Here is a 27,264-nt window from a genome sequence, read left to right as displayed (position 1 = left end):
AACTCTTTGCCTGCTAAGCATGCTGTAGTGCACTGAATGTTCGGGTGCCTTTCTATTGTTCCCACAGTAACTATTTTGAGAGATTTGTGCTGCATTGGCATTTTTGTGGGATCAGACTGGACAAGCTGGCATATGGTCCCTGTGGACTTGGACGAGCCTTCGGTGCCCATGATCCTGTGATCCTGGCGTATAACTGATAACTATTCAATTCACCTCTCAGTGGTCTTAATGGTATGGCTGATCGTGTATAATACAAAATGACCCTGGATTTGTACTCAATTTAAAGCTAAATTTTGATCTTGAACTTTGTATGTAACAACAAAAAACTTATCATCAAATGATCACAAGTTTGCATCACCATGAAACTGTCCGCTGTCAGAAGAATAGGAACTTGGCTGTGCTCCCTGTATGGGAGAAATGGTACTGTTTCTCTGTCTTGCCAGGCACGATGACACTAGCTTTACAGTGGGTGTCTTTGAGCCTATGTATGTGGCACAGAATGAATCAACGATTTATTGATGTATGTGGCACAGAATCTTTAACGTTTTGATGCACTTTTGCATCCAAATTTTAAATCTGGAGTCTGGTTTCTTTGCTTCACGATTAATATTCACAATGCTTGTTTTCTTACTTTTGCTCCGAACACAATGATAACTTGTTCAGACATAAACATAAAAACTTATTCAAGTGAAAAAATCAGCACAGCTTACATCTCGGGCCATATAACATGTGTATTAGTTGAGTTGGTCATCTAAATGGGGCACAGTAACCTGATACAGAAGTGACTGCATCCGGAATACTGCTCGTGCATCTGATGAACCGTGCAGAGGTCAGCACTGGGTTACACTCACTACTCTAAGTTCAAGTGTTTAATAAGGTGAAGCATGGAATGTCTTCCTCAGTCCAAATTAAAGAAGCACTTTAGTTAAGAAGCGATGAGACTCACGCCTGCTCTCGTATAAAGCTCGAGATTTCTCGTAGAGGTCGTAGGGGTCGGGTTTGCTGAGGTGAGCACCGTCTGGATCAGGGGCGGATGTGCAGTGGAGAGTCTGACCCACGTGAGCAGCGGTGTGAGGGAGGCCAGGGGCTGTAAGGCCAAGCTGGGGGCTTCCCTGGGGGTCCCACTGTGCAGACACACACACACACACAACACAACTTGTTAGGCACAAATACACATGATATACAAATACTGTATGATATACTGTACATCAGTGAGCAAAGGGAAAATTTATTTATCAATTTTTATCAATTTTTTAAAATGATGGATGGAAAGATGATAAGAGGATAAATTTGGCAGCTCCTCAAATGGTTGTCAATTTTCGAGGATACCAAAATTAGGAACTGGAATCAAATATGTGGCACAAATTAAAAACATTAATTAATTAATAAATAATTCATTTCTAGCAATTATCAAAATATTCTCCTCATTAACCAAGAAGTCTGTTCAACCTGACCCAGGAAAAGCCGGAAACGTGCAACAAGACATCAGAAATTCTCAGAGTCGGATTTCTAACTGCTGAACTCAATAATCTGACTTCACAGAGAGGCATTGATGTGATGTCACACTAACAAGGCAGCATGCAGGGAGATTTATGCTGACTAACGGTAAATAGAAAGAAAAAGCATTTATCTAAAGAGCTATCCTTGAGCTTTAAAATGCAAACTCAAAGTTAATGATAAATTACCCGACAGTTTAATGAACAAAATCGTGAAATCCCTTTAGTCAGCAAGTGTTGCTGTTTTCCGGGTTCGATTTCCCGCCAGGCTTAATTCCGGTCTCTGTGTGCATGGAGTTTACATGTTCTCCTTGTGGTTGGTAAGTCCAAAGACATGTAGGTAAGGTTAAGTGACATTCCCAAATTGCCCATAGTTTGTGAACGAGTGTGTGAGTGTGTGTATGTCTGTGTGCCCTGCGATGGATTGGCATGTACCACGCCTTGAGCCCTAAGTCTCCTGGGATAGGCTCCAGGCCCCCCGCGACCCTGAATACAGGATAAAGCGGTATAGAAGATGAGTGAGTGTTGCTGTTTAACAACAAACAATATCACTTTAAAATTCAATAACGACATACAGACCTTTCAGCTCTGAATATTAATTTAAACTGTGATGCAAATTATTATTCAGGCTCTTTTTGTATAGGGAAGTTCAGACATTTTTTCTCCAATATCTAATACCTGGAACTTTCTGATCAGCAGTCAGAAATATCAAGAACATCACACATCCGACCTTGTATGGAATGCAGCGTAAGCCTATATTTAATTTGCTCCTGAAAGACGACGATAAGGAAAGGATATAAAAGTTTCAGACGTTACGTTTGAAGGATTTATTTTAAATTTTGGATATGGCAAAATCATTAAAATGTAATTTATGTCATTGTTTGACATAATTTATTGACATATGTCATATTAAATCATCTGTTGACATCCTAGTATGAAATGGTTGTTTTGTATCTTATGTTTGGATTCCATTGGCCAGGCTGGCTCCTGTTGAACCCTGGCTCTAAGTCTCCTGATTCCTTTGTCATCTAATGCTCTGGTCATTTCCGGAAAGGTTTATTACAATCTACAACCATTTTGGTGGCCCGTACAGGATGTGTTCCATTCTGTTAAGAATAAACCTTGCCGCTAGATGACTTTAGAGAAATCAGTAATATCTCTTATATTGTTTTGACAACATGCTAACGTGTTTTCAGGATCCTAAGTGTACCAGATGGCGGTTTTGACTAAGTTGTGAATCCCCGCCCTATGCTGATGATTCGAATTCTGGGAAGAAATTGTTGTGGAATAAATTGTGCAGCAAGGAAGAAGTGAACCCATGCAAATATCTTGGGGTTTTCTTTGTGTCTTACATTTTAATGCTTAAAGTTCATGTCTTACACTTGTTTCAAAATTTGGAATTCATTTTGCATAGACAATTTAATATTTAATAGATCTGTGAGCGAGAGAAAAAAAATGGAAATATGCTTGTAGAGTCAGAGGTTAGTAGTAAGCAGGATGGGGGGTTAGTACAAGTTGGGGTTCAAATCTCGCATCTAGTCTGTGTGTGTGGGGTTTGCATGATCTCCCTGTTCCCTGTACTTGGTGAGTTTACCCCCACAAACCAGGCACATGCGGTGTAGGTTCATGACATTTCCAGACTGCTTGAAGTGTATGATTGGGTGTGTGACAGTGCGTGTGCGTTTGTACGAAAGGTGCAAGGTCACTAAGTACTTTTAAATTGTGACTGTAATTAAATACATATTTCAAGTAGTTGTTCTTTCCATAGTTTTATTGGTGGATACTTTTACTCCACTACTTTCTGCAACATACATCTACTGTATACTTTCTGCTCGACTACATGTCTGCATTACATGTCCAGAGTGGTGTATAGAATTTGTAGTCAACCCGCTGACTATCGCCACCTGCTGATAACTGCAAGATGTGCCTTCCCACTGTGAAATGCTTAATCATGTAGCAGGTGTTTGAAATCAAGAATGTGGATGTTTTGTACCACAGTTATGTTACAAAACTCTTGTACAATTACCTAAAAGATCCTGGCAGCTTATATAAGATTATCACTTTTGGTACTTAAATCACTTTGAAGGTATGTACTTTTGTACTTTTACCCAACTCTGGTTTGTACCCTGGCAGCCCTTTTGCAGTGTACCTTGCCTTGTGCCCTGTGATAAGCTCCAGGCCCCCTGTTTATTATAAACCAGGCATCCATATAGTCAGCAGCATACACTTTGTTATTCAGTCCCTAGGTCATTTCTAAAATGATGTTTGTGTGTGTCATCAACCTATGTGTGTTCTAAACCACCACGTACCCACAGGCATGTTTATTAACTAGGCATAAAAAATCGATATAGACCTGCGAGAGTTAATGATCATTAGCACAACAGACAAACCACAAAGGTACAGGATAGCTATTAAAGTGTCCAGGCTAAGATTTAAATTGTTTAATGTATTTAATGATGTATTAACCGGCTGCTCTCAGTTCCAAATTGGACTCTAAATGGTGCTTAAACTGAGAGAGAGTTAGAGGGGAAACCATTTAAGTCTATAAATGAAAGACTTGCTAGCATCGGTTTTAAGAGGAATATATGTTTTGTGCTACTGTAATAGTGCTTATTTAAAAAATGTGTTTTTTATTACATCTGGGTTTCAAACCAAATTTTCTAGTCAAATTCCTAAAATTCAACAAGCTGCTGTTTGACGTTTAACCGAACACATACAGGTTGTTCAAAATCTTTGGACTTGGAGTTTGTTCCAAAAGTGTTCTCTACTGGGAGCCATACCTCTAGCAGAGCAGAATTTGAAATATCTGAACCCCAGCCTGTAAGGCAGCAGATGATTCACTAAGATTTGAATGCAGCGCACACAAAGCAGCTCCAGACAATAGTACACAAGTATAACACGTTATTGCATCACTTCCCATGCACATAGAGCTGAGGTTTCTTCTTTTTTTGTTGCTTGCTGATAAGATGAAATATGCCACAAAATATCCGCATATACATTTCTGTGTGTGTAAAAAATGACAGCGAGTTGACTAGCTTGCATTCAGTGCACGGTAAAGACGGAGCAGTTCATTATTCCTGCGCTCTCCCTTTATGTTCCTCTGCTCTGAAAGAGCTGGCTGTCCCTGCGGGAGATGGATTGAGCACTGAGAGTGTGTGAAGTGTGGCAGGAGAGCAGTGGTGCCACAGACTGATGCCTCGGGCACCACGGATCTCAGCGGATACCTGTTAGCTTTTCACTGCAGGTTTGTCTGCTTGCTAATGCTGCTCACACAGAGATCCAAAGAAGACATAAACGAGGTTCCTCTAAATCTAAGCACCTGGTGTTAAACCCTGATCCTAAAAGGTTAGTAGATAGCAGTGGATAGTAGAACATTTATGTTTCATTTATATTTTAATCACTATTTTAATATCTTTTATAAGGAACATCTGTATACCTGCACATTCATGCAGTTATCAAATCAGCCAATCATATGGCAGCAGCACTGCAGATAAAATCATGCAGATACGAAAGGTCAAGAGCTTCAGTAAATATTTAAATCAATGGAAAAAACTGTCTGATCATGGCACGGTATCAGGTATGGTGGTTAAAGTATCAGGTATGGTGGTTAAAGTATCAGGTATGGTGGTTAAAGTATTTTTAAAAACTCTGCAGGTATTTTCACAAACAATCTTGTCATCACACAAGACTTTTGATTGTACATCAAAAACAAAACACAGTTCAGAGAGTAAAAACTTCCTTTATGTCTCTATATAATCCCCAGCTACACTAATGCACTTATCCTAGCTTTTCAATAAGGCTTGGGTACCATCAAGTTTTCTCTGGACGCCACAGCCATGATCAGATTACCTGTTTTACTTCTGCCACGCTGGCCTTCCCAGGAACTCCTTTAATGTCCATTTCCTTTAATGTAAGAAATTGTACCATTTGCACATTTCAGGAACTCCCGTACAGTCCTGACCTCGCCTTCAGCCATTTACACATATTTGGGCCATTAAAGGAGTTCCTGGGAGGCCAGCGTTTTAGAAATTAGGCAGGCAGTCCGAAGATGGCTCCGGAGTACTGAAAAAACTTTCTACCTTGCACTAGTGAAGCACTGGGATAAACATATTTGAGTACATTAAAGTAAAGGAGAAATAAAGCTAGTTTATACTCTGATAACTTCTTGTTATTCTGCATAGTGAGAAAAGTCCTCGTTTGACCTGAATGACCCTCTTAATATAATATAAAGTTGTAACTGGAATGATAGTCTGAGCTGCTGTTACAGACTGACCTTATGACCAATCAGAATCAAGAAAAATTTAACAGCATTGATGAAATATATTTATGTATGTACCTATACAAATATTTATGTCCATATAATATGTACATATTTTATGCAAAGGCAACACGACCCTTGATTGAAATACTAAACTGTCTCTAACCTGAAGGGTTTCACGTTTGGTCCAAATGTCTTTTTTCATTTTTCATCTCTACGTAGAAAATCTGATTATGGCCTCCGAGTGGCGCAGTGGTAAAGCGCTCGCCCTATCATCCGGAGATCGCTGGTTCGAACCCCGGGTGATGCTGTTTTCCTCTCACAGCCGGAGGCACAGAGAGAGCTGATTGGCCGAGCTCTCTCAGGGGGGAGGGATGAGAGGTACTTGTGCTCCCACATTAGTTACGGCTCTACAGCCAATCAGGGGCGTCTGTGAGCTCGCGCATACGGAAGGAGCGGCTAGCGCTTTCCTCCGAGTGTGTTACTCCGCGCATACGGAAGGAGCGGCTAGCGCTTTCCTCCGAGTGTGTTACTCCGCCCCTAACGGTGCGTGAGTGAGCAGTTCGAAAAGATGCGGTCGGCTCGCGTCACGTGGTTCGGAGGAAACACGGGATAGCTTTCGTCCTCCCGACTGAGTGGTGGTAGTAGCCTTAATGTGGGAGCCTCCTAGTGACGGGGAGGAATTGGCCACAACTAGATTGGGGAGAAAATCGGGGAAAAAGAATTGGACAGGACTAAATTTATAAAAAAAAAAAAAAAAATCTGATTATGACATTTTTCTGCATCGGTGAAAATTTTTTACAGGCAAAAATATGACGTCTAAGAGTCAATTATTTTTTTCATCTGTAGTAGTAGCATTTTTTATTTCATTATTATTATTTTTTGAATCATAGTCGATGATAAAATAGTGGAATATACTACACCATGACCCGTATCGCAGCATGATGATGGCCGAAAATCACAATGAGAGCTCTCGTTTTTTAGATTCAGTCAGGATCTAGTACTGACAAAAGCTTGTTCATGGTCTGGCAAAGCAATTCGCTTTCTATGACAGCATGATGAAACAGGAAGATCTTAGGGAACAGGGTGCAGGAATATCAATTGAGAATGATCTGCATAATTGTCAGACCTGGAATCATTTCTCTTCATGACAAATGTGTTTTGCTTTGATATACACACATGCACAAACCTCATCTTTGGGTCTTTACAGGTCTTTGTTTTCTAACACAGGCACCCGGGAGACATGCTGAATCGGCAGAGCAAGCGTGCCGACTGCATTAAGCTGTCTGTCGCTTCCTCCTTTCATCTTTTCATGTGTATGACACTTGGCGATGCAGCGGCTACGCGCTGTGACTTACCTGTTGTGCCACAATATTACTTAAATGCAAATCTGCACTCGCCGCTCGCTCAGAGACGAGTAAAAGTAAGATTAGGCTTCGGAGGAGAGTAGACGGTGTTAGATCAGTGCTAAAGGCCAACCTCCACTGGCAGCCAGATCCTATTATACTACACAAAGATGTGATTTGATCCTTTCTCCCCATGAGGCTATCAAATCTTTCAGCTCTGTCACTGCGGATCGGAAAGGAAAGGAATAATATCTGTATTTGTATTCCAGTGCTATTATGCGAGTCGTTGCGATATATAATTATGTGTCACGTAACCACGGCATGACAATACCTCATTATAAAATGACGCTCCTCCAAAAACCAGTTCTGATTTCTGATTATTCCCATCAAAGCGTAATGATGGCTCTGCTTATTCACGACATCGAAATATTACGCGGCAAACATCAGACAACAAAGAGATATTGAGAAGGAGATATTTTATGGCTGTTTACCTGTTTGGCACCATCCCAGGAGGAGAAGTGTCCTAACAAAGAAAAAAGAGAGGAGAAAAAAAAGAGATTCAATCGTAAGGCATTGCCAATCTGTCACTTTCATCTTCAGCAAATGATGACAAGTCAAGTTTATTTGCGACATAAGCTTCAGTCCAGGCCCAGGATTGTAATGCACTCTTGCTGAAATGGTTTCTTTATTTTAAAATGAGTCCCAGTGCCCAGAACTAGCTGTATGGCTAAGTGGAACTAGCTGCATGGCTAACTAGCTAGATGCATTATAATTTTTAAAAGATACCAACCCAGATGAGATTGATGGAACTACAAAAGCACCATATACGTTACAGCTGCACTTTGAAATGCATTTTTACACAGAACAAGGGCTTTGAAATTCGACCCCATTACTTACAGTACATTGTTATCTCCTTCTGTGTGCGACAGACTTCACAGTCGGTGTGTCAAAGATCAACACCTCAATTTTGATATAAAACTGATTTGAAACATCCAGACTATTGCTTTAATACCAAGTAGTTTATACAATTCCTCATTTCAGTATTACAGTGTTTGAAGTATGGATGCTCCATGTCGACTCAAATTCGCAAGCTCACATTAGTTGCAGTATCCGAGTCAGATAAAACCCCTGGAGGTTTTTTTTTTATTCATAGACTCGGTTTTGTATGTGGACCTTATCAGGGACTTTATTTACCAGATAGCACCTCCGTCACATGGTCTGATTGTCATCACCGATAGCTTGTTTAGCCATGGGTAGACATGTATAAATAGTCCTGGGGTTAGTGTTTGAGCTGCCTCACATCTGATCTGTTTGTAGACTGTATTCGTTATCAATGTTTTAGTGCTGGTTTGTTATTCAAGTCTCATCAGATCGTCTACACCGTTTTATCCTGTGTGCAGTTCACACACATACATACACATAGTGTCATTCACACACTATGGGCAATTTGGAAACGCCAGTTAGTCTAATCAGCATGTCTTTAAACTGTGGGAGGAAACCGGAGAACCTGGAGGGAGCCCACCAAGGACAGGAGAGAACAAGCAAACTCTGTGCACAATTGAACCCAGAACCTGGAGGTGCAAGTTGACAGCGCTAACCAATAAGCCACTGTGTCACCATTATTCAAGTCTGCTTAGTTAAAGTATTGGTTGTTCTAGCTTTGGTCATAGTTTTGTTTGTTTGAAATTAATTAAAGTCATAAACATCTGCAAATATGCCACGCCCGCATTCGTCTACACCTGACAATCCAAGTCTGAATTTGCACCGCCGTATTGTTAATGATTTATTTAATGTGCTTACTAGCATTAGCTGATTGTCTTTAGTTTAAAACAAGGTCACGTACAACTTTATCCTGCAAAGTTTTGCATATCAGATGTGATGAGCTAAGCATATAGTCTATACAGTATGTACTCAATAGACCACAATTGAAAATGGAGTGTTAAGGTAAAAATAAATAAATAAATAAAGAAAGAAATCACCCGGATCCCAAATGTAATTACAATCAGCCAGGAAGGGTTGAGCATTTTTAATGTTCAATGTTGTTATTAAAGTTCAGTAATATATTGTGTCTCTGATTAAGATCCAGAATAACAAGTGCTAATTTGCATGCATAATAGGATCAACACTGTGTGTGTGTTTGTGCTGTAGCTTATGTAAAAAGAATAACTGCACGCATTCCATCATGTGTAACGTCAAATGAGAAGAGGGTAAGTGTGAATGAAACCCTTTTCACAGTCTCAGTTTGAACGCTGCTGGCATCACAGGTGTAAACACACACCGAATATTTAATACAGCTCCGTAAATACTATCACTTCAATAGCAACATCATTCGTATTCAGTTAACATAAACAGGCACCCGGAAAGATTTGATAGATGCACTCTTTAATTATTATCCTGCGCACGCACACACTGTTGCTTAAGTGGGTTTTAGTTTTAGTCGGTCCAATTCCAGTGCTAAATCAGTCGATCTGAATTAACACTGCTCTGTAATTTGCACATTTAGGTAAAATGCCCTAAATCGTACAATCATTAACCCCATCAGCCCTAGGCCACTTTCCTACTTTTACTTGGTAAGAATAAAATCTGTCTATACTGGCTATATCTTAATTTTTTATTTTCAGCTCAGTCTAAGCTATCCAAATATTTCATCATTTGATATCAGAAGACTTTTTGATATACAACAGTTGTTGCTGAGTAATCTGATTGTACTGTATGGGAGGTATACCAGGTGTGGTGTTAATAGAGCATCTATTGCACAGGTGCACAGTACTGAGGAGAGAGCAGCTGCCTGACAACTTATAACGTTGTTGTTTTAAACAACACTTTGTCTTTTTAATAATAGCTTCTAAGTTGTTAAGAACCGTCCGTGTTGTTTTTTCGTGGTTAACACGTGCTGCAAGACTTAATTACAACCCCTGATCAAGGGCACTACTTGGTGTGTGGTACAAGGTACCCCATATAGTACACTAGTTTTCCATTTAATGCTATTTGCGATTCAAGCCCAGAATCCAGAAGTTCCAGATGACTTAAGGCATGAGGCGAGGGAAATCCATCGCATGGCACACAAATATACACACACTCACTCAGACACTATGGGTAATTTGGGAACACTAATTAGCCTAATCTGCATGTCTTTGGACTGTGTGAGGAAACCGGAGTACCTGGAGGAAACCTACTAAGCATTGGGAGAACATGCAAACTCTATGCACACAGAGGCGGGAATCGAACCCGGAATCCGGAGGTGAAAGACGACAGTGCTAACCACCTTATGGTTACGTAGTACCGATAAGTATTTAAAACTACTTTCGCAAGGATATGTGCTGTTAATAATAAATAGTGTTTGTGGAACTGCTGTGTACAAGCAATATCACGTTTGAGGTCATGCTTTGGTCATGCTTCGGATATCAGATGACATGAAGGTGATACCTTCAGAACTCTATAGGCTGCGCCATCATGCCTACAACCACAACACAGCTGTGCTGATATTCAATACGACAGCACTCTCTCTCATGCTTAGTTATACCAATATTGTGACTTCTGATATGTTGGTTGTTTTTACAAATATCCCGCCTCCAAAAAAAGAAAAAAAGGTTTTAAGTTGTATTTTTAGAACAGTGGAGAATATATTGTCAGGAATCTGGCGATAGCAAAACCATGATTGGGAGATACATTTCAGTATGCATAGTGTGTAACGGAAAGAATAAATACTTTCATAATCTACATACATATCATAATAAACAAGCAAAAATAACAAACAATATGTAGAGTACAGTATATACTAAAGCAGAACCCATGTTAGCATCACTGGGACCAAAGTCAATGACATCACCAGTGACAAGCGCTGCCTCTTCCTCAGCAGAAAATTTTTCAGTGTTTGTGACTTGAACTGACCTGTAGTGATTTAACATGACCTGTTCATACATAAGTGTGTCTACTGTATGTGCACATCCTGTGATGTGCCTTCATGCAAAGAAGGATGAACCTGAGCACAGCGTTGGAGAAGACGCAGAAATGTGTTGTTATTCAAAATAAGATTACTCGCAAAAGCTGTCTCATCCAGCCACACAGCTTGAATCTTCTTAAAGCGAAACGTCTGCTGTTTCTTACTACATATGAAATGTTGTAAAGTGATGACAATGTGACTTATTTGATGCAGGAGTGTGAAAACTGTACGGTATATTGACGTGCTTTCATTACATGATGCTGAGACATTTCTGCTCATGCTATGTCACAGAGCAAGGCAACGTGCTACATACAGTACATTGCCCAGTCGTGCAGTGATTTACAGAGACATAAGTGTACTGTATAATATCCCGCCCACCCAGAAAGCATGGCCAATTTTCCACTCCACGACTCCATCCTATGAATGGCTACAGTACGACATCATTAGGATTCAAACGTGTGATTTTCTTGACAACAGGAAAAAATAAATCACAGATAAATCCTCTGAGCTGAAAGAGCTTTAGCTAATTATGCCAGATGTGTGCAGCTGACATTTGTGGATGCTTCTGTGATTTAATTAAAACCTGTGAAGGATACAAATTAAAATGCAAAAACACAAAACCGTGCATGCAGAGCGGGCCAGGATTGTTTTGTGAGCTGAGCGACTTTTAGTTTTAGTCTTCCCGAAGCAAGCATGTCCTAGTCCATGTATATAAATAATCTGCTTTGTGCGATGCACGTGCGTGAATGTGTATGTGTACATGTGCATGTAACGTGTGAGAGGTGACAGGAAGCCATTTGCATGCCTGCTTAAACTAACAGGATTACACTGAAAGCTATATGACCGGGACGAAGCTTGGCTGAACCACTAAGAGCGGAACGCGAAGCCAAATGCAGGCCGCTGCCAAGACACTGAGCTCCTCGTCCCAGAACACGAGCTCGAGTCTGAGATAAACTAGCTGAGATTTTAAAGCAGATGACAGCGTGCACTCCATTTTGTCGGTTCTGTCAAGGGCAGAACTTGCACTTGTCTCCTGAAATTTAAGGAAAATGTTTCGTTTTTCATCGCTGCTGCACAATATTCTCATCCCTAAAGAGATTTTTTTTTTATTATTATTATTATTAACATTCCATGCACACATTCAGTGTGTTCACAGTGGGTTAAATGATCATGCCTATAGCGGATTAAGACACAAATCAGACAAATCTAAATCAGACTTTGACTCATGCAAATAATTTAGTCTTATTTAAGATTAAAAGTACATTTTAAAGAGTGTACAAAACATCAAGGGTTGAAATATAGCGAAAAAAATCACAAAATTCATTTAACACTCCAGTAGATCACTGATTAAAAGCATCGATTTCTTCCTGGGTTGCCAGGTCATGTCTCACGAGCTGGGCTATTCTTAAATTCCACTCGTCTGGAAACTAGTGACCTTGAACTGATTAATTTAATTAAGTTCAATTTCATTTGCCAGGAGTTCGAGTCACTCAGTTTGGTCACTCACTTGATTTTAAGCATTTATTGTTTTAGAAACGAAGATCCAATCTGGCAACCTGTTCTATATAAATGTCTAATGCGGTCGTGTCACAACCAGTGACTCCAAGATTTATGTCAATATTTACTCGGGGTAAGTTCGTATTTAGAGTCTGATTGCACACATGCTTCAGCTGATTTTCTGGCCTTTCCATTCAGATTATGCAAATCAGCTGTGTAGATCTCATGTCTCTGATGTTGCCAGTTTTTTTTTTTTTTTTTAAGTAGAAAGATCTGAAATTACAGTAGGTTCTTTAATAGCGTCTGAGCATCCACTTTATTGTCTCAATCACAAAAGCATCTGAATTACATAATTTTTTTTTCTCTTTAATGGTAAAAGATTAAATAAATAAAAAAACACTCCACATATAAACATATCAGTTCCTCTTCTTCTTCTTTGACTTTCAGCTGTTCCCTTTTAGGGGTCGCCACAGCGAATCATCTGCCTCCTTATAACCCTATCCTCTGCATCCTCCTCTCTCACACCAACTAACTTCATGTCCTCTCTCACTGCATCCATAAATCTCCTTTTTCCCCTTCCTCTAGACCTCCTGCCTGGTGGTTCCAACCTTAGCATCCTTTTACCGATATATTCACAATCTCTCCTCTGAACATGTCCAAACCACCTCAATCTGGCCTGTCTGACTTTATCTCCAAAACATCTAACATTCATTCAGGGATATCAGTTATATCTTTTAAAACCACCTAGGTGTTAGGTTCCCTTGTTTTTCCATATCTCCTCTGTGGGTGTACTGTGGTGTCTAGCACCGGGGCATTAGCATCGCATCCTTGGGGTGCTGTTGGGTGTGGGGAGGGGCCTCCGTGGATTGGACATGTAGGTCTGCTACATTCCATGGATGCTCGATTGGATAGAGATCCGGGAAATTTGGAGGCCAGATCAACAACCTTCAAGCTCAGGCTGTGATGCAAGTGTTTTGATACCGTTCTGTCATGGCCAGAATTGACAGAGGCAGATGAGAACTGATTATTGTTTTGTAATTTTTTTCTGACCAGGACTTCAGCGTCAACTTGTCAAATCAAATCCGGTCCTATCCTGAAATTAACCGACATAGGTATAAATATATATTTTTATTTATTCTGTCATCTTCTATACCGCTGTATCCCATGTACAGGGTCGTGAGGGCTTGTAGCATATACAGTAGGATACTTATGGCTTGTGGTACACCCTGGACAGGGTGCCAATTCATCGCAGAGCACACAGACATTACATCAGCCAATTTAAGAACGCCAATTAACCTAATGTCTTTGAACTGTGGGAGGAAAACAAAGCACCTGAAGGGAACCCACCAAGCATGGGGAGAACATGCAAACTCTCCAAACCCTGGATACAATGGGGGAATCAAAACCTCGATTTAAGAAGTAAAAAAAAAAAGACAGTGCTAACCTTTACGCCACGGTGCCACCTGTCAATTTGTACTATAATACAATAAAAAGTAAAAAGCAACAAAAAGTAACAGTAATTCATTAAATAAAGTCAGTAATTGGTGTGATGACACTTAACTTAAAATAAAGTTTCAGGTACAATTTGTACACTTTTATAGGGAAATGAGCTAAACATCCTGCTAATCCACCCACAGTCCTTTTGAGAGCTCACCTGCTTCTTATTTCATGCATGAAAAACCCAGAAGCTTTTTCTTTTGTCTGAAAGAGTGGTCTTTTACATAATATGCTGCTTTCTTTGCTTGCCTACAGATATTTTCCTGTAAGATTAAATTTTTTTGCTGGTATACTATTTAAGAGTATACCACTGAAGTAACATAATAAACATTTACAGTAGAACTAAGTTTGTACTAAAAACACACTGTGTGCATAAGACTTTTGCACAGTAATATATCCTTTAAAATCCTTAGTATTCATATTTTATGTTATTTAAAGTTGTTACTGCAATTTACTCTTTAGTGCATGTAATTGTAGTCCTCTTTACAATCACATATTATTTATAAAAAAAAAAAACTGCTGATGCTAAGTGTAACTAAAATTAATCACCAGATGCCTGGTTTCATTCATAACATCATCAGAAAGTTCTTCCTGCCTCCTCTTTTGGAAGCTGCAGACTGGCGCTCAGCGAATCATCCACAAAATGTGGAGGGCATTTGTGTGTCCCATGGGGCCTGGTGTGACGAGCGGTTCAGATGAGATCAGAGACCGGTGAAGCGGAGGAACGAGAGCTGTCCGAGGTACTGAAATGTCGCGTGTCTGAGAGGAGCTGTCCGCTATACTAAAATGCCACGGCTGTAGTGATACAGCACGTCTGCTTTATGGAGTCAGGGGAACAGACGTATCAACCTGCCCTATCATAACAGTGTCATGAATAGCTCCGACAAAGGCAAACAGACAGGGTTCAGAGCGGAAGACGAGAGTGCGCTAAAAGAACAACACAAGAGGTAGGTTTTTTTAAAGTCAAAGCATAGTGATCAAAGGCTCTGTTCAAATCTGGTACGAACATCTGTCTCGGATGATCTGAGCACAAGTGAACAGCTGTGACCAAGAAGCCCTTTACACCTGGCATTTTCTTGTCTCGCTTTTAGTGAAGATCGTTAAGTAGATGATTCCTTGGTGTCGCAGAACAGACGTGTCATATTTACTCTGTAAGATTTTAATCCCATACGGGGGTGTGTATTTTATATAGATAGTTACATTTTATGCTTATTCACTTAACCAAGTAAATCTTTAATTTAATTTCCTCCTCCTTATACCTAAATAAATTCACTACATATTGTAACTTGCAGACCCGAGAAGGGCACTATATTATACATTATATATATATAATCACATATTTACTGCATCACAGTAAAAGGGCAGTATGTGATGCAGTGCCTTATCAGGTTCCCCTATATGTAAGGACTCTTGATAAAATGCTCTCCAGGTGCTGTTGCCTTTTTTTTCTCCTTTATTTTAATCCAACTATGCTTCATGTGCTGTGACAATCCTCGACCCAAATTAAGGCCGTTACTGGTGGTCACTGCAGCCCCTTAAGTTTTATTCTCTGATGAGAAAAAATTTAATCTTGATGGTCCTGATGGTTTCCAACATTACTGGCAAAACAAGCAGATCCCACCTGAGATGTTTTCTACGCGCCACAGTGGAGGGGGCGCCATAATAATCTGGGGTGCTTTTTCCTTCAGTGGAACAATGGAGCTTCAGGAAGTGCAGGGGCGTCAAACGACCGCTGGCTATGTCCAGATGTTGCAGAGAGAATTCCTCATGACTGAGGGCCCTCGTCCGTGTGGTAACGACTGGGTTTTTTAACAGGACAACGCTACAGTACATAATGCCCGCAGGACAAGAGACTTCTTTCAGGAGAATAACATCACTCTTTTGGCCCATCCTGCGTGTTCCCCCTGATCTAAATTCAATTGAGAACCTTTGGGGATGGATGGCAAGGGAAGTTTACAAAAATGGACAACAGTTTTAGACAGTAGATGCCCTTCGTGTGGCCGTCTTCACCACTTGAAGAAATGTTCCCACACACCTCATGGAAACGCTTGCATCAAGCATGCCGCAACGAATTTTTGAAGTGAAAATAACAGTGAAGCTACTCAGTACTGAGTTCATGTTTGGAAGTTTAATTTCTGTTTTGGAGGGGTTTACAGGTTTTTTTGGAGGTGTGGTCCTAAACTTTTGATCAGCTGTAAAACAGCCTGTTTCAGTTTATTTGTTATTTATAATTAATTGCATGCTCAATTTTTTTTTTTATCTCACTCCCATTTCTTCTTGTTGCATGTATATATGCATCCCATACTGCACTTTTACTGCCCTGCCATTTTATTTTACTTTAATTTTTAACATTTGTACAGCCTGTAGGGCATGTCATGTTTTCTCCCACATAGGAGCAACTTAGCTGGAAAGTCCTCACATTTTCTCACATTTAAGAGCACCTTTTTTGAAAGAGTCTTCCTATGTTCTCACATCACCCTACTGGGCACTTCATCATGTTTTCTCATAAAGGTGTAGAAGCACATGCTGTACCATCATCCCAGAGGGTACTTAATGTTTTCTTGCACTGATCAGCACTATAGAAGGCACTTCTTCATGTTATCTTGCATGTACAATAGCTGCATTTTATAGCACAATCCATACCAACACCCTTGAGGGCACCTTATCCAATTTTCTTGCATGCAGCAGCACCCAAAGGGCATTTTATCAAGTTTTATGGCATTCAGCACCACCCAAGAGGGGCACTTCATCAATCTTCTTGCATGCAGCAGCAGTCTAGAGGGCACATTATAAATTTTCTTTCATGTAGCAGAACCCTAGAGGACACCTCCTTATGTTGTCTTGCACATAGCAACACCCTTTAGGGAACTTTATCCAATGTTCTTGCATGCAGCAGCACCCTAGAGGGCACTTCATCAATTTTCTTGCATGCAGCAGCTCTCTAGAAGGCATGTTATCCATTTTCTTGCATATAGCAGCACCATAGATGACACCTTATCATGCTTTCTCGCACATAGCAACACCCTTGAGGGCACTTCATTAATCTTCTTGCATACAGCAGCAGTCTAAAGGGCAAATTATCAATGTTCTTGCATGTAGCTGAACCCTAAAGGACACCTCCTCATGTTTTCTTGTACAATGCAACACCCTTTAGGGCACTTTATCCAATGTTCTTGCATGTAGCAGCACCCTTTAGGGCACTTAATTCAATTTTCTTGCATGCAGCAGCATCCTAAAGGGCACTTATCAAGTTTTTAGACAAGGAGAGTTGTAGTTGAGAGTGAATGGATTAAGGGAAGGATGTGACTCTGCTCTTGGATTTTTGGAATAAATTTATGTCAATTGGCTAAATAGAAGAATTAAATATTAAATGTACAAAAATTTAATGCTTTTAAAATTATCTTTAGTAAATTTAACTGTATTCAAATATCTAAAGATATAAAGTGGAGCTCCCAAGTGGTGCAACAGAAAAGTAATTGGGTGAAATGGTGTTACTTTCTCCCGTGTCAATCAAATGGCCTCTAGAGAATTACACTTGGCACTTTCCTCGAAGTGTGCTCAGCTGCTCTGTGAAGTAGAATGCAAAGCATTTCGAAAAGATGCAGTGGCTGGCTTCACATGGTTTGGAGGAAGCAAGTGTCCTAACCTTCCTCATCCTTAGCTGTGATATGACTAAATTGATCAAAAAAATTTGGATTTGGAGTGTTTCAATCTACAGTAGGTGAACTGGACCCACATGAAATCAGTCAAAGGTTTATTTAATGTCAGATGAAACAGATGTAACCTCCTGTGATGCGCCAGCCCACGATTAGCTTATTACAGAATTAGAACTTTCCCGCCTCTCTGTTAAACATCTTCATCCTAACTAGGGCAGAGTGCTGTCGGCTTGTGGGATGTGGCTCGGTGTGAGAGCTGTACGCTAATCACAGCACTGAGAAGACAGAGCTGTGAACACGGCCATCCCTGGCTGGGACCTTGGCAGCGTGCCGGCACTGGAATTGAATAGTCTCACACTCAGTAAGCAGTGATTCACTCGGGTTGTCTCTCGCGTGCTTATTTGAAACCTCGCTGTGTGTTTGTACTAGAGAGGTCTTTCAGGGCCATGCTTTTGTGTAATACAGACTGAGGACGAGAGAAGGAATGAAGCACGCGGAACAGAGCACGTGAAATGGACGAGGCTTCATTCCGACGGTGGGATAAAACCAGTTAAGCGTGTCATCGTTCGCGGTAATGATCATGCTAGTAGATTGAGAGTGAAAAGAGGTACGGATGAGAAAATAAATAAAAGCATCACACTCTCATCTGCTTGCTTGGGTTTTGATTCTTAACTGCTCATTCCGAGTTCATGGAAAAGGTCAGATTTGAATCACTCTGGTGAGGCCGGACTGTCTAGCTGCATCGCTTGAGTCTGCAGGCATTCAATTATACCCACAATGCACCTCAAAAAGAATAACATGTGTTAACAAGACACGTGTCACATGACACATGCAGGACTATCAATATATCAATAATAGTGTGCAGTGCGATCGGAGTCTGATATCAGCCCAGTATTTTGGCGTAGTTGAGAATTCGCACTGAACATCATTGCTTGTACCTGCCAGGATGTTCTGCAGTCCCACAGGCTTAGAATGAACCCAAGCCAAACGAGTCTGAAAGGATGCCACACAATTTTAACTCGAGCTCCCACATACAAACACACACGCACAAGGCCACAATCTCTCTCTCTTTTTCTCTCTGGTCAGCGCGTGTACATAAGTGGAGAGATTTGAGTCGAACGCTCGCTCCTCCGGCAACGTTTCACATCAAAAGAACATCAGATGTCACTGCGTGTTTACAAAGATCTTAGCCGAACCCTGGGATACATTCCTCAGGCTGGACATGAAGCCGTTTAGCACAACGCTCAATAATACCAACAAGAAGGGAAAAAAAAAACATTAAAGGCCTGAACAAAGAAGGCAAGATGTTTTAAAACGTGCACTCAAAAGAAAATGCACCAAGAAGACAATTTGAGAAATGTCTCGTTTGAAGTGGAAAGATAAAAATCTCTAATCTCCTTTGGGGGCTACAGACAAACTCCAATGAAGTTTTTTAGTTTTGTTCTATCATTTTTTCATAGCAAAAAAAACTGTGTCAAAGATGTGAGTATAGTAACACTCATACACTCATCAGGAATACTTTGATAACCCTATTAAACTTCATTTCGGCTTAACGTGAAAAGAAGAAAGAGAAAGTTCCTCGTACCTGCTCCTGCTCCTCTCTGGATGACGAGGGTGGCGTCGGTACCTACGGCGCAGTCCTTCAGGATCTGCACCACCTGTGAGTGGTTGAGGCCCTGCAGCCCCTGCTGGTTAATCTCCACTATCAGATCCCCTTCGCACAGGCCCGGACACCCCTGTGGCTCCAGCACCTGAACAAGACGTATAACATATAACAGCGTTCCAAACTGAACAGCGTGTAATAAAGCTGCACAGATAATAATAGGGTTAGTGATGAGCAGGTTATTGTACTGGAGGAAATTCATTAACTCATAACAGATGAATAAACAACGTGATAAATATAAAAAAAAAATCTAAGATGATCCAATCAGCAGGTAACTGACAGGTGTCTCTGTACCTGCCACCAAGCTACAGTAGACCATTGACTTAAAAACAAGACATGGCGGTAAACTGGAAAAAACTCAGGGATAGGAAATGAAACAGATTTTTTTCAGTCAAAAGTGACATGATGTAACAGAAAAGCAATAGATGATAAAAATAAATAAATAAAAACAACCACAACAAAATGACGAGTTGCAAACTTCAAAAGGAACATCAAACAGACGTTTAGTATATTACTAATGCATTGCTGCCTGAAGTTGTATTGTAACATAAAGAACTGGTTTAATTTAGATTTATTTAACTACGTGGCTTTCAAAGTTTAAATATACACAACCAATGTAGCCAATACTTTCACAACTGAGCTTCTAACCACATGTGAAACCACCACCACCACTACTACTACTACCACTATAACCATCACTACCTATTCTAGCAATGGTACTACTACTACCACAACCACCACCACCACCACTACTACTACTACTACTACTAATAATAATAATAATAAAGTGATCCATGCAATCCTAAAAGCAATAATATATTTGTAGAAGCATATGATACACTTGACACAGATGTTTCATGTACATAGTATCAATATAATTTGTAATATAGCATTTATATTATAACCACTATAATAATGCACACACACTCACTGATTCTCTATTCTGTACATGGTCACAGGAGACCTACTGTATACCCATCTCAGGGCATCCCATACACACTGCACCTTAACCACTGCCATTGATACACCCTGGATGATGTGCTAATCCATCGCAGAACACAGAAGAACACATGTCTTTGAATTGTGGGAGGAAACCAGAGAACCTAAAGGAAACCCACTAAGCACACAGAGAACATGCAAACTGAACACAGACATTTATTTATGGACACTAAAACTGTGTTCAGGAGAAGAGTAAAATAATGGGAGTTTGACATTTTTAAAAAGCGCATTAACTGAAGGGTATTTTAGCTGGAGCTTTAACACTCTGAGCTCTTTACTTTAGATGCATGATGCAATTATACTATGCATTTTAATTACACAGAAATCAATGGTTTGTAGACTAGAGGGAGTGGAAATAAAAAAAAATTTAATAACTGTAGCCTGTAGGTTGGACGAATAGAACATTAGTTTAAAAAAATTAAATTATGTAATGCTTGATGATTGCGCTACGAGTAAACATTTATAAACTGTCAATTTTATACAGGACTGTGCAAAAGTCTTAGGCACATGCAAATAAATGCTTGAATACAAGGATATCTTCACAAAAAATCACAAAGCCCAGTAAACCGTAATTAACGAAACAAAGTCAGTATTTGGTGTGATGATGCTTTGAGAATCGTTAAGTCTCAGGTATCTCAATTAGTGCAGTTTTAGAAGGAAATTAGCTACTAAGTTTTACTCAGCATCCAGCAGAACCACAGGATCAAAGTCAAAGACCGACTACTTTTTTTGCATAAAAAATCCAGCAGCTTGGATTTAGTTTTTTACATTTACATTTACATTTAGGCATTTGGCAGATGCTCTTATCCAGAGCGACTTACAAAAAGTGCTATAATGTTTACATCATTGGATACATACTTACACTGGGTTAACTAGGTTAATAACTAAGTTTTTGGTCTAAAAGTGGTTACTTATATAATATGCTGCTTTCTTTTCTGGCATACAAACATTTTTCTGCAAATTTCAATTTGTGGTGGAATAACGATGATTGAAAATAAGATATGTACTGCCTCACTAATAAAGTCATAAAAAAAACCTTATGACAAAATTTGTATAAAAAAAAAAAAACTCAGGTGCCTAAGATCTTTATACTGTATTGTACATGTTAGGAAGAAGCCTAGTGTGAAGATAATAATTCTCCATACTATCTCGCTATTCAATGAAAACACAGTGGATCTGGCAGGGAAAGACTGCAATTTATAACCTCATCTGTTATTTTCACATTATTTTATTATACTTCACTGGCTATTTATTTCATAAGGCATGAAACACTTCAGGGTGTGCTGTTACAAGACCATAATCAACTTATACAGTGTTTTATTTCTTATTACAACAAATTGTCAACAATTTAGTTAGTAATTTATCACCGTGGCGTAGTGGTTAGCAATGTGACCTCGCACCTGCAGGGTGAGGGTTCAAGTCCTACTTTTGGGTCTCACCACTTGGTGGCTCTTCTCTGGGTTCTCTGGTTTCCTTCCACAATCCATAGGGTAAATTTCTTTTTTTTTTAATTACCTGGAGTGTGTGTGTTTGTGTGTGTGTGTATGTCTGTGTGTGTGTGTGTGTGTGTGTGTGTGTGCCCTACAGTGTCTTAGCACCCTGTTCACGAGTGCCCGGAGTCCCCTGGAATAAAACGCATTTTAAAATGAAATGTGACACTTTTTATTAATTTATGGTTACATTTACCTTTATGGAACATACAGTATAATTACTTTCATTAACATCTTTCCCTCACCTGCCCCTATAAACAAAACTATTCACGAAATCCTTAGCTTCCCAAGTTTACAAAGCACTTTGAGAGAAGAGACTCCTTCCATTAAAGTTTAACATTTCCTTACAGAATGCTTCCCCATATTGATTTCCACCCCATTTCTTTAAGTTTGTTTACTATAAAGTTTAGATCATGTGGACCCTCTGCCATAAATGTCTCTCTGACAGAATAAATCGAACTATATTATATAGTTATATAGTCTATATATATAAGGGCTCCTATCCAAGTATTTGCTAACTTCAGTCTAGATGGATGAATTCACCAAGTAAAAAAAAAAACATACTGAATGTTATAGGGAATATTATAAAACTATGACAGTGGCAAAATTCTTAAAGTACATTTTTTATTCCAAAGCAAAATTGCATGTTGAATTATATGAACTAAATAAAAAATTGTTGCAATAAAAATATGTGGAATTGTTCTGCATTGCGATTTGATCTGAAAGGAAAAAAATCCTTACAGCATTTCCAGTGTTTGAAGGTTTTGGCACTGCAATGTACAGTGGTTGCATATTTCATATACTGAATATTTTAAATGAAAATGTAATTAATTTAAAAGCATTTAAAAACTCAATGCAAAGTTATTAACCTTACTAAATTGCTGTTCTAAATAAATAAATAAATAAATAAATAATGTATGTTAAAATACTATCTCCTTTTTATGTCCATTACTGAACATAACTATATTTGCATTATTAAGCGTAAGGGTAAAATGAAATCCATCGTACTCACGCTTGAATGCAAGAGCGCACCAACTTTGCTTTGTACAATATATAACAATAATGGCAATATATACAGTATAACGGTAATAATATCCCAAATATGAAGACCTAAAATTTCGTTGACCCAAATTTGAGACTTTTTTCTCAGCCTGAATAATATTGAAGATGGCATTTTTAACAAATCAATATATTCTTTATATATTTAGCATTGCCTTTTTTAAATGCTTAAGTCACATTTTCATGTGAAATATACAACAAAATAATTTCTTTAGTTCTTACATTCAAATCAATTTGCAATGCAGAAAAATTCAAACATTTTTACTTCAACAAGTTTTTATTCATGTAATTAGTTCATGTAATTCAAAATGTGATTTTGAATTTTGGCACTGTCCTACTTCCATGAAACACATTAAGAATATAAGAATATATCAAGTTGCACCTGTTTGACCCGCTGGCCTGTCGGGCTGTCTGCGATGGTGAACCCGAAGCCCTCAGATCCTTTGGTCATGGTGAGGCTCAGAATCTCTGGTGTGGTTTGAGCGCCTGCTATTGCCCCAGACGACGAGGCCATGGAGACGGCGTCGTCGTGCAGAGACCCTGGTGTGTTGAGGGATGGTGGCTGTGATCCGTCCAGATGTGTGTCTCCAGGATGAGACGCCTGGGATAGAGCGTCTCCGTGCTCAGGAAGCAGACGGCCTGTCAGGGACATGTACTCCATGTAGTTGTCGTAGGTGCTGCGTCCGTTGAGCAGGAGCGAGGGGTCCACCAGGCCCAGTGGGGGCACCGTCGAGCTGGCCGACGGCTCCTCTGGGTCGTAGGGCAGAGGGTATCCCCGGCACAGCACGAGGGTCACGCTCTGTCCAATGGGCACCGACTGAAAGAGCTTGACCACGTCTGCATGGGTGGTGCCCAGGACGCAGATGTCGTTGATGTAGACGATCACGTCACCTAGGCGCAAGGAGTGAAACGGCACGAAAGGACTTAATAATTACAAGCTTTCGACCACCCACAGAGATCTTGTACCACTTAACCTCCTTTATAAAGAATGCAGATTAGGCAGCTTTAAGGTTTTACATTATGATGTGCAGGTTCAAGCATACAGTACATTCTCTCTTCATATATTCATTAGAGCTGCCTGAACATAAATGATTCAGCATGAACTTTCCCTAAATCGCTTCATCTGGCCCCTGTGGTGAAGCGTCTCAACTGCAGCTGAAGCTCAAAAACATCTATTTTATCATTAACAACATGGAGTGCTGGTATTGGAAAATAATCCATAACGATGTGGTGTGATGCATTACCATTTTGAAGCGAATGATTTTTCTACAACAGCCCGTCCTGAAGTCTAACACCACAGCCATTACCAACAACTGACATTTTTATTCATCACTAAATGCATTTATTAACCATTTATAGTTACAGTTAATCATCATGCATCATCACTTACTCCATGTTCCATCAGCTATACATGATCGTTCCCTCGCCACTCCTTCTTGAAGTTAATAAAACAAAACAATACAAATTGCTTTATTAAAAAACGTGTTTTTAATTAGGACCAGTCTTAGATCAGTGCATCTGCCATACAGGTCCCTGTTAATGACCTGCCATTGTACAAGCACAATATAACTACAGTATAGTCTACAGTATAGTCTCAGCTGCTGTTATAGAAGAGGATTAAAAAAAAAAAACGTTTCACATTTTTTAGTAAATAAAGATTTAGTAAAGATGGCACGACACTACTAAGCTTTATTTATTTATTTTTGTTAACTAAAGCACTTCAAAGAAATACATTTCTTTGGATTCAATTCCAAATGTTGCCGTTTATTACAGCATCCAATAACTGATATGTTTTGGCCAGGGGCGCTGGGAACTGTAATCCTGTATGCACTGTGCATATGTTTTTTAAATGATTTTTGTTTGTCTGTTTTTACATAAATGCCATGTGGTGGTCGATGTATGTTTCTAGATTTTTTTTTCAACTTTAAGTTTATCTTGGGTGTTAGCACACAGTAAGAAATGTTATGTTAATTAAAAGGAGATTAATTAGAGACAGTTTCTTCATGGTGCTTGATGGGTTTTACAAACACACTTGACAAAACTGTTCTTGCAAGAACTATTCCAGAATGGCTGACCTTTGTGTCTTAAAATAACAACTGCCTGTTGTTGTTACATAATTACCTAATGCCATGTGTTATTTCATAGTTTTGAAACAATCCAGTATTGTTCTGAAATGTAACTGTAGGCTTAATAGGCTTCATTTTAGATACATTTTACAAGGTTCAAGATATTTTTACTTGTTAAGATATCACTTTTTAAAGTGGCAGGCAAATAGGAATTCTAGAAACGAGAAATGGAAAATAATTGTAAGATTTTTAAGCTTTTGAAAATGGATGGTAACCCGGTGCAGATTCTGCCGAGAGCAACAGTCTGGCCTTTGAAATGCATGTGGTGGGGTAATCAGAGTTTTATGGTGGTGTTGTATCGCTAATGCGCAAAAAAAAACCTGAACCATTCTCGGTCTCGCTCCTGCTCATTCATTCACTCGCTGAGAAATCGCATATGCTTTGCACCTAAACATTTTGATATGGTAAGGAATAAAGGTGTTTCTTGTGAGTACTAGATAATATAATGCTGGTTTTGTCTGATAACTTATCTCACTTATCTATTCAGTTATTTACTACCAGTATCAGCTCACCACCAATACCAGGGTGATCACTAATATTAATAAATTCATTACGCTTCAATTAGTTAAAAAAATCATTTTCCCCTTAAATATATATTTTTAAAATGTTATGATCTAAGTGGTCAGCTTAGCTAAAATTATATGTCTGTCGGCTTGTGTTACATCATAAAACATTAATTTTTTGAAGAAAAAAGCATTTTTTCCCTTATGTTTTAAATGCGATGTATGTGTTTTAATATGTCAATTTTGTAAAAAAATTTGCAAAAATTCTGCCTTATCATACAAAGCATTTTTACCATATGAACACATAGTTCCGGGTGCACATACTGTAGTTCTGGTCACGTGTACATCCGGTTGGACGTACGTCAAGGAGCCGTTTCAGCCTTTTTAGTTTGCGTCAGTGGAAATCCAAGCGAAGCAAGTTAACATATTTTTTTGTGGATTTTTTCGTGTGCAATATTCAGTGAAGGCATACAGTAGCATCATGGGTTCTGAAAATGTTATGAAGCACGTCTGGCAAAAAGAGAAAGTTGTCCACTTTCAGTTTCGTTTTTTAAAGCAGCTGGTGCCAAGAGGATTTATAAATTACGGTTAGTGAGGTTTAATGTGTTTTTAGTTCATAATTTACTTCATTTACTTATCTTTTTTAAATGGTTTGATAGTTTTTATATGATTATAGTGTTGGGAATTGGTAATGTTGGTAATATTTTTAGGTGGCTGGAATTATTAAATTATTTCCTATTTCCTGAAGAACGGATTAAATTTGTTGTGAAACTGCGTGTGCTGCTTGACCAGGAATCCCTGGAAGAAGAGATCTTGTATCTCAATGGGACCTTCTGGGTTAAAAGCATAAGACATAAAAATTTGAAAACTCTGAATAGAGCAAAATTTCATGATTAAATTATTAGAATAGACCAGAAATAGGCTCAATAACATCACAGAATTTGATTACAAATCTTTTTTGGAATATTGAAAATTGTATGCAAGTATTAAACACTGAGCTCAGTGGTAGGTATCCCACCTGCCATGCAGAACGCCCGGGTTCGATTCCCACCCAATGCCCAAACCCCAGCCACTGGATGCAGTGTCGATCTTAATTCCGAAAAAAATGTGAGGGTTACGTCAGGAAGGGCATGCTGTGGCGACCCCTTTCCGCGAGCACCCGAAAGACCAACAACAACGTATGAAAAGTATAAAATCACTGTATATCTATTTTTACTTGCCAAAATGTCAGTAAGATTTATATTGTACTACTAAAAAAAAAATTCTGAGTCTTCCAAGGAAACCATATGTCCCCTACCCACTGAACGTGATGCTACTCAAAATGAAATAGCTAATGCACCTCTATGCTTTCTAGTTTAGGTTTTGTGAAGGTTTGGTCAAATTCTCATGACTGGTTAAGGAGGCTGTTGCAGCGGTTCTGATGATGATTCTTATGATGTGCTTTGTGCTTCGCAGTCAGGGACACAGTGAAATAGAACTAGTGAACATCTACTGTATTAAACATCGGCACCACATTTATTAATCATACACGAAGTGTAGAATATAGCAACCACACGCTGCATCGCTTATTACTGAGGAGAAGGCAGTTCAGCGAGGTAGTTGATCAGAGCAGCTTCTTCCACTGAACACACATTCCGCTTTAGTCTCCCACAATAACTAGGATGCGCCACCTTGTGGTGGATTTTGGAGATAGAAAAAAAAAAGGGTGATGTTGACGGCCGCTGGATAACG

General features: G+C 39.4%; 1 protein-coding gene across 6 annotated transcripts in view; it reads right to left on the bottom strand.

The window, feature by feature from the left end:
• Positions 1–27,264, bottom strand: part of magi2b (membrane associated guanylate kinase, WW and PDZ domain containing 2b) — a 161,432-nt gene that overhangs the window by 22,904 nt on the left and 111,264 nt on the right. For all 6 annotated transcript variants that reach the window (XR_008361209.1, XM_053505583.1, XM_053505584.1 and 3 more), the window contains 4 exons: positions 23,287–23,795; positions 19,279–19,444; positions 7,592–7,623; positions 947–1,124 (listed from right to left, as the gene is read on the bottom strand). Coding sequence is in view for 5 of the 6 variants with exons in the window: in XM_053505583.1 (XP_053361558.1) it covers positions 947–1,124; positions 7,592–7,623; positions 19,279–19,444; positions 23,287–23,795 (885 nt within the window). In the remaining variant the exon portion in view is untranslated. The remainder of the gene's footprint in view (positions 1–946; positions 1,125–7,591; positions 7,624–19,278; positions 19,445–23,286; positions 23,796–27,264) is intronic.

Source organism: Clarias gariepinus, chromosome 10, assembly GCF_024256425.1.
Source record: "Clarias gariepinus isolate MV-2021 ecotype Netherlands chromosome 10, CGAR_prim_01v2, whole genome shotgun sequence".
NCBI lineage: Eukaryota > Metazoa > Chordata > Actinopteri > Siluriformes > Clariidae > Clarias > Clarias gariepinus.
This window is presented reverse-complemented; position numbering and strand designations above follow the sequence as displayed.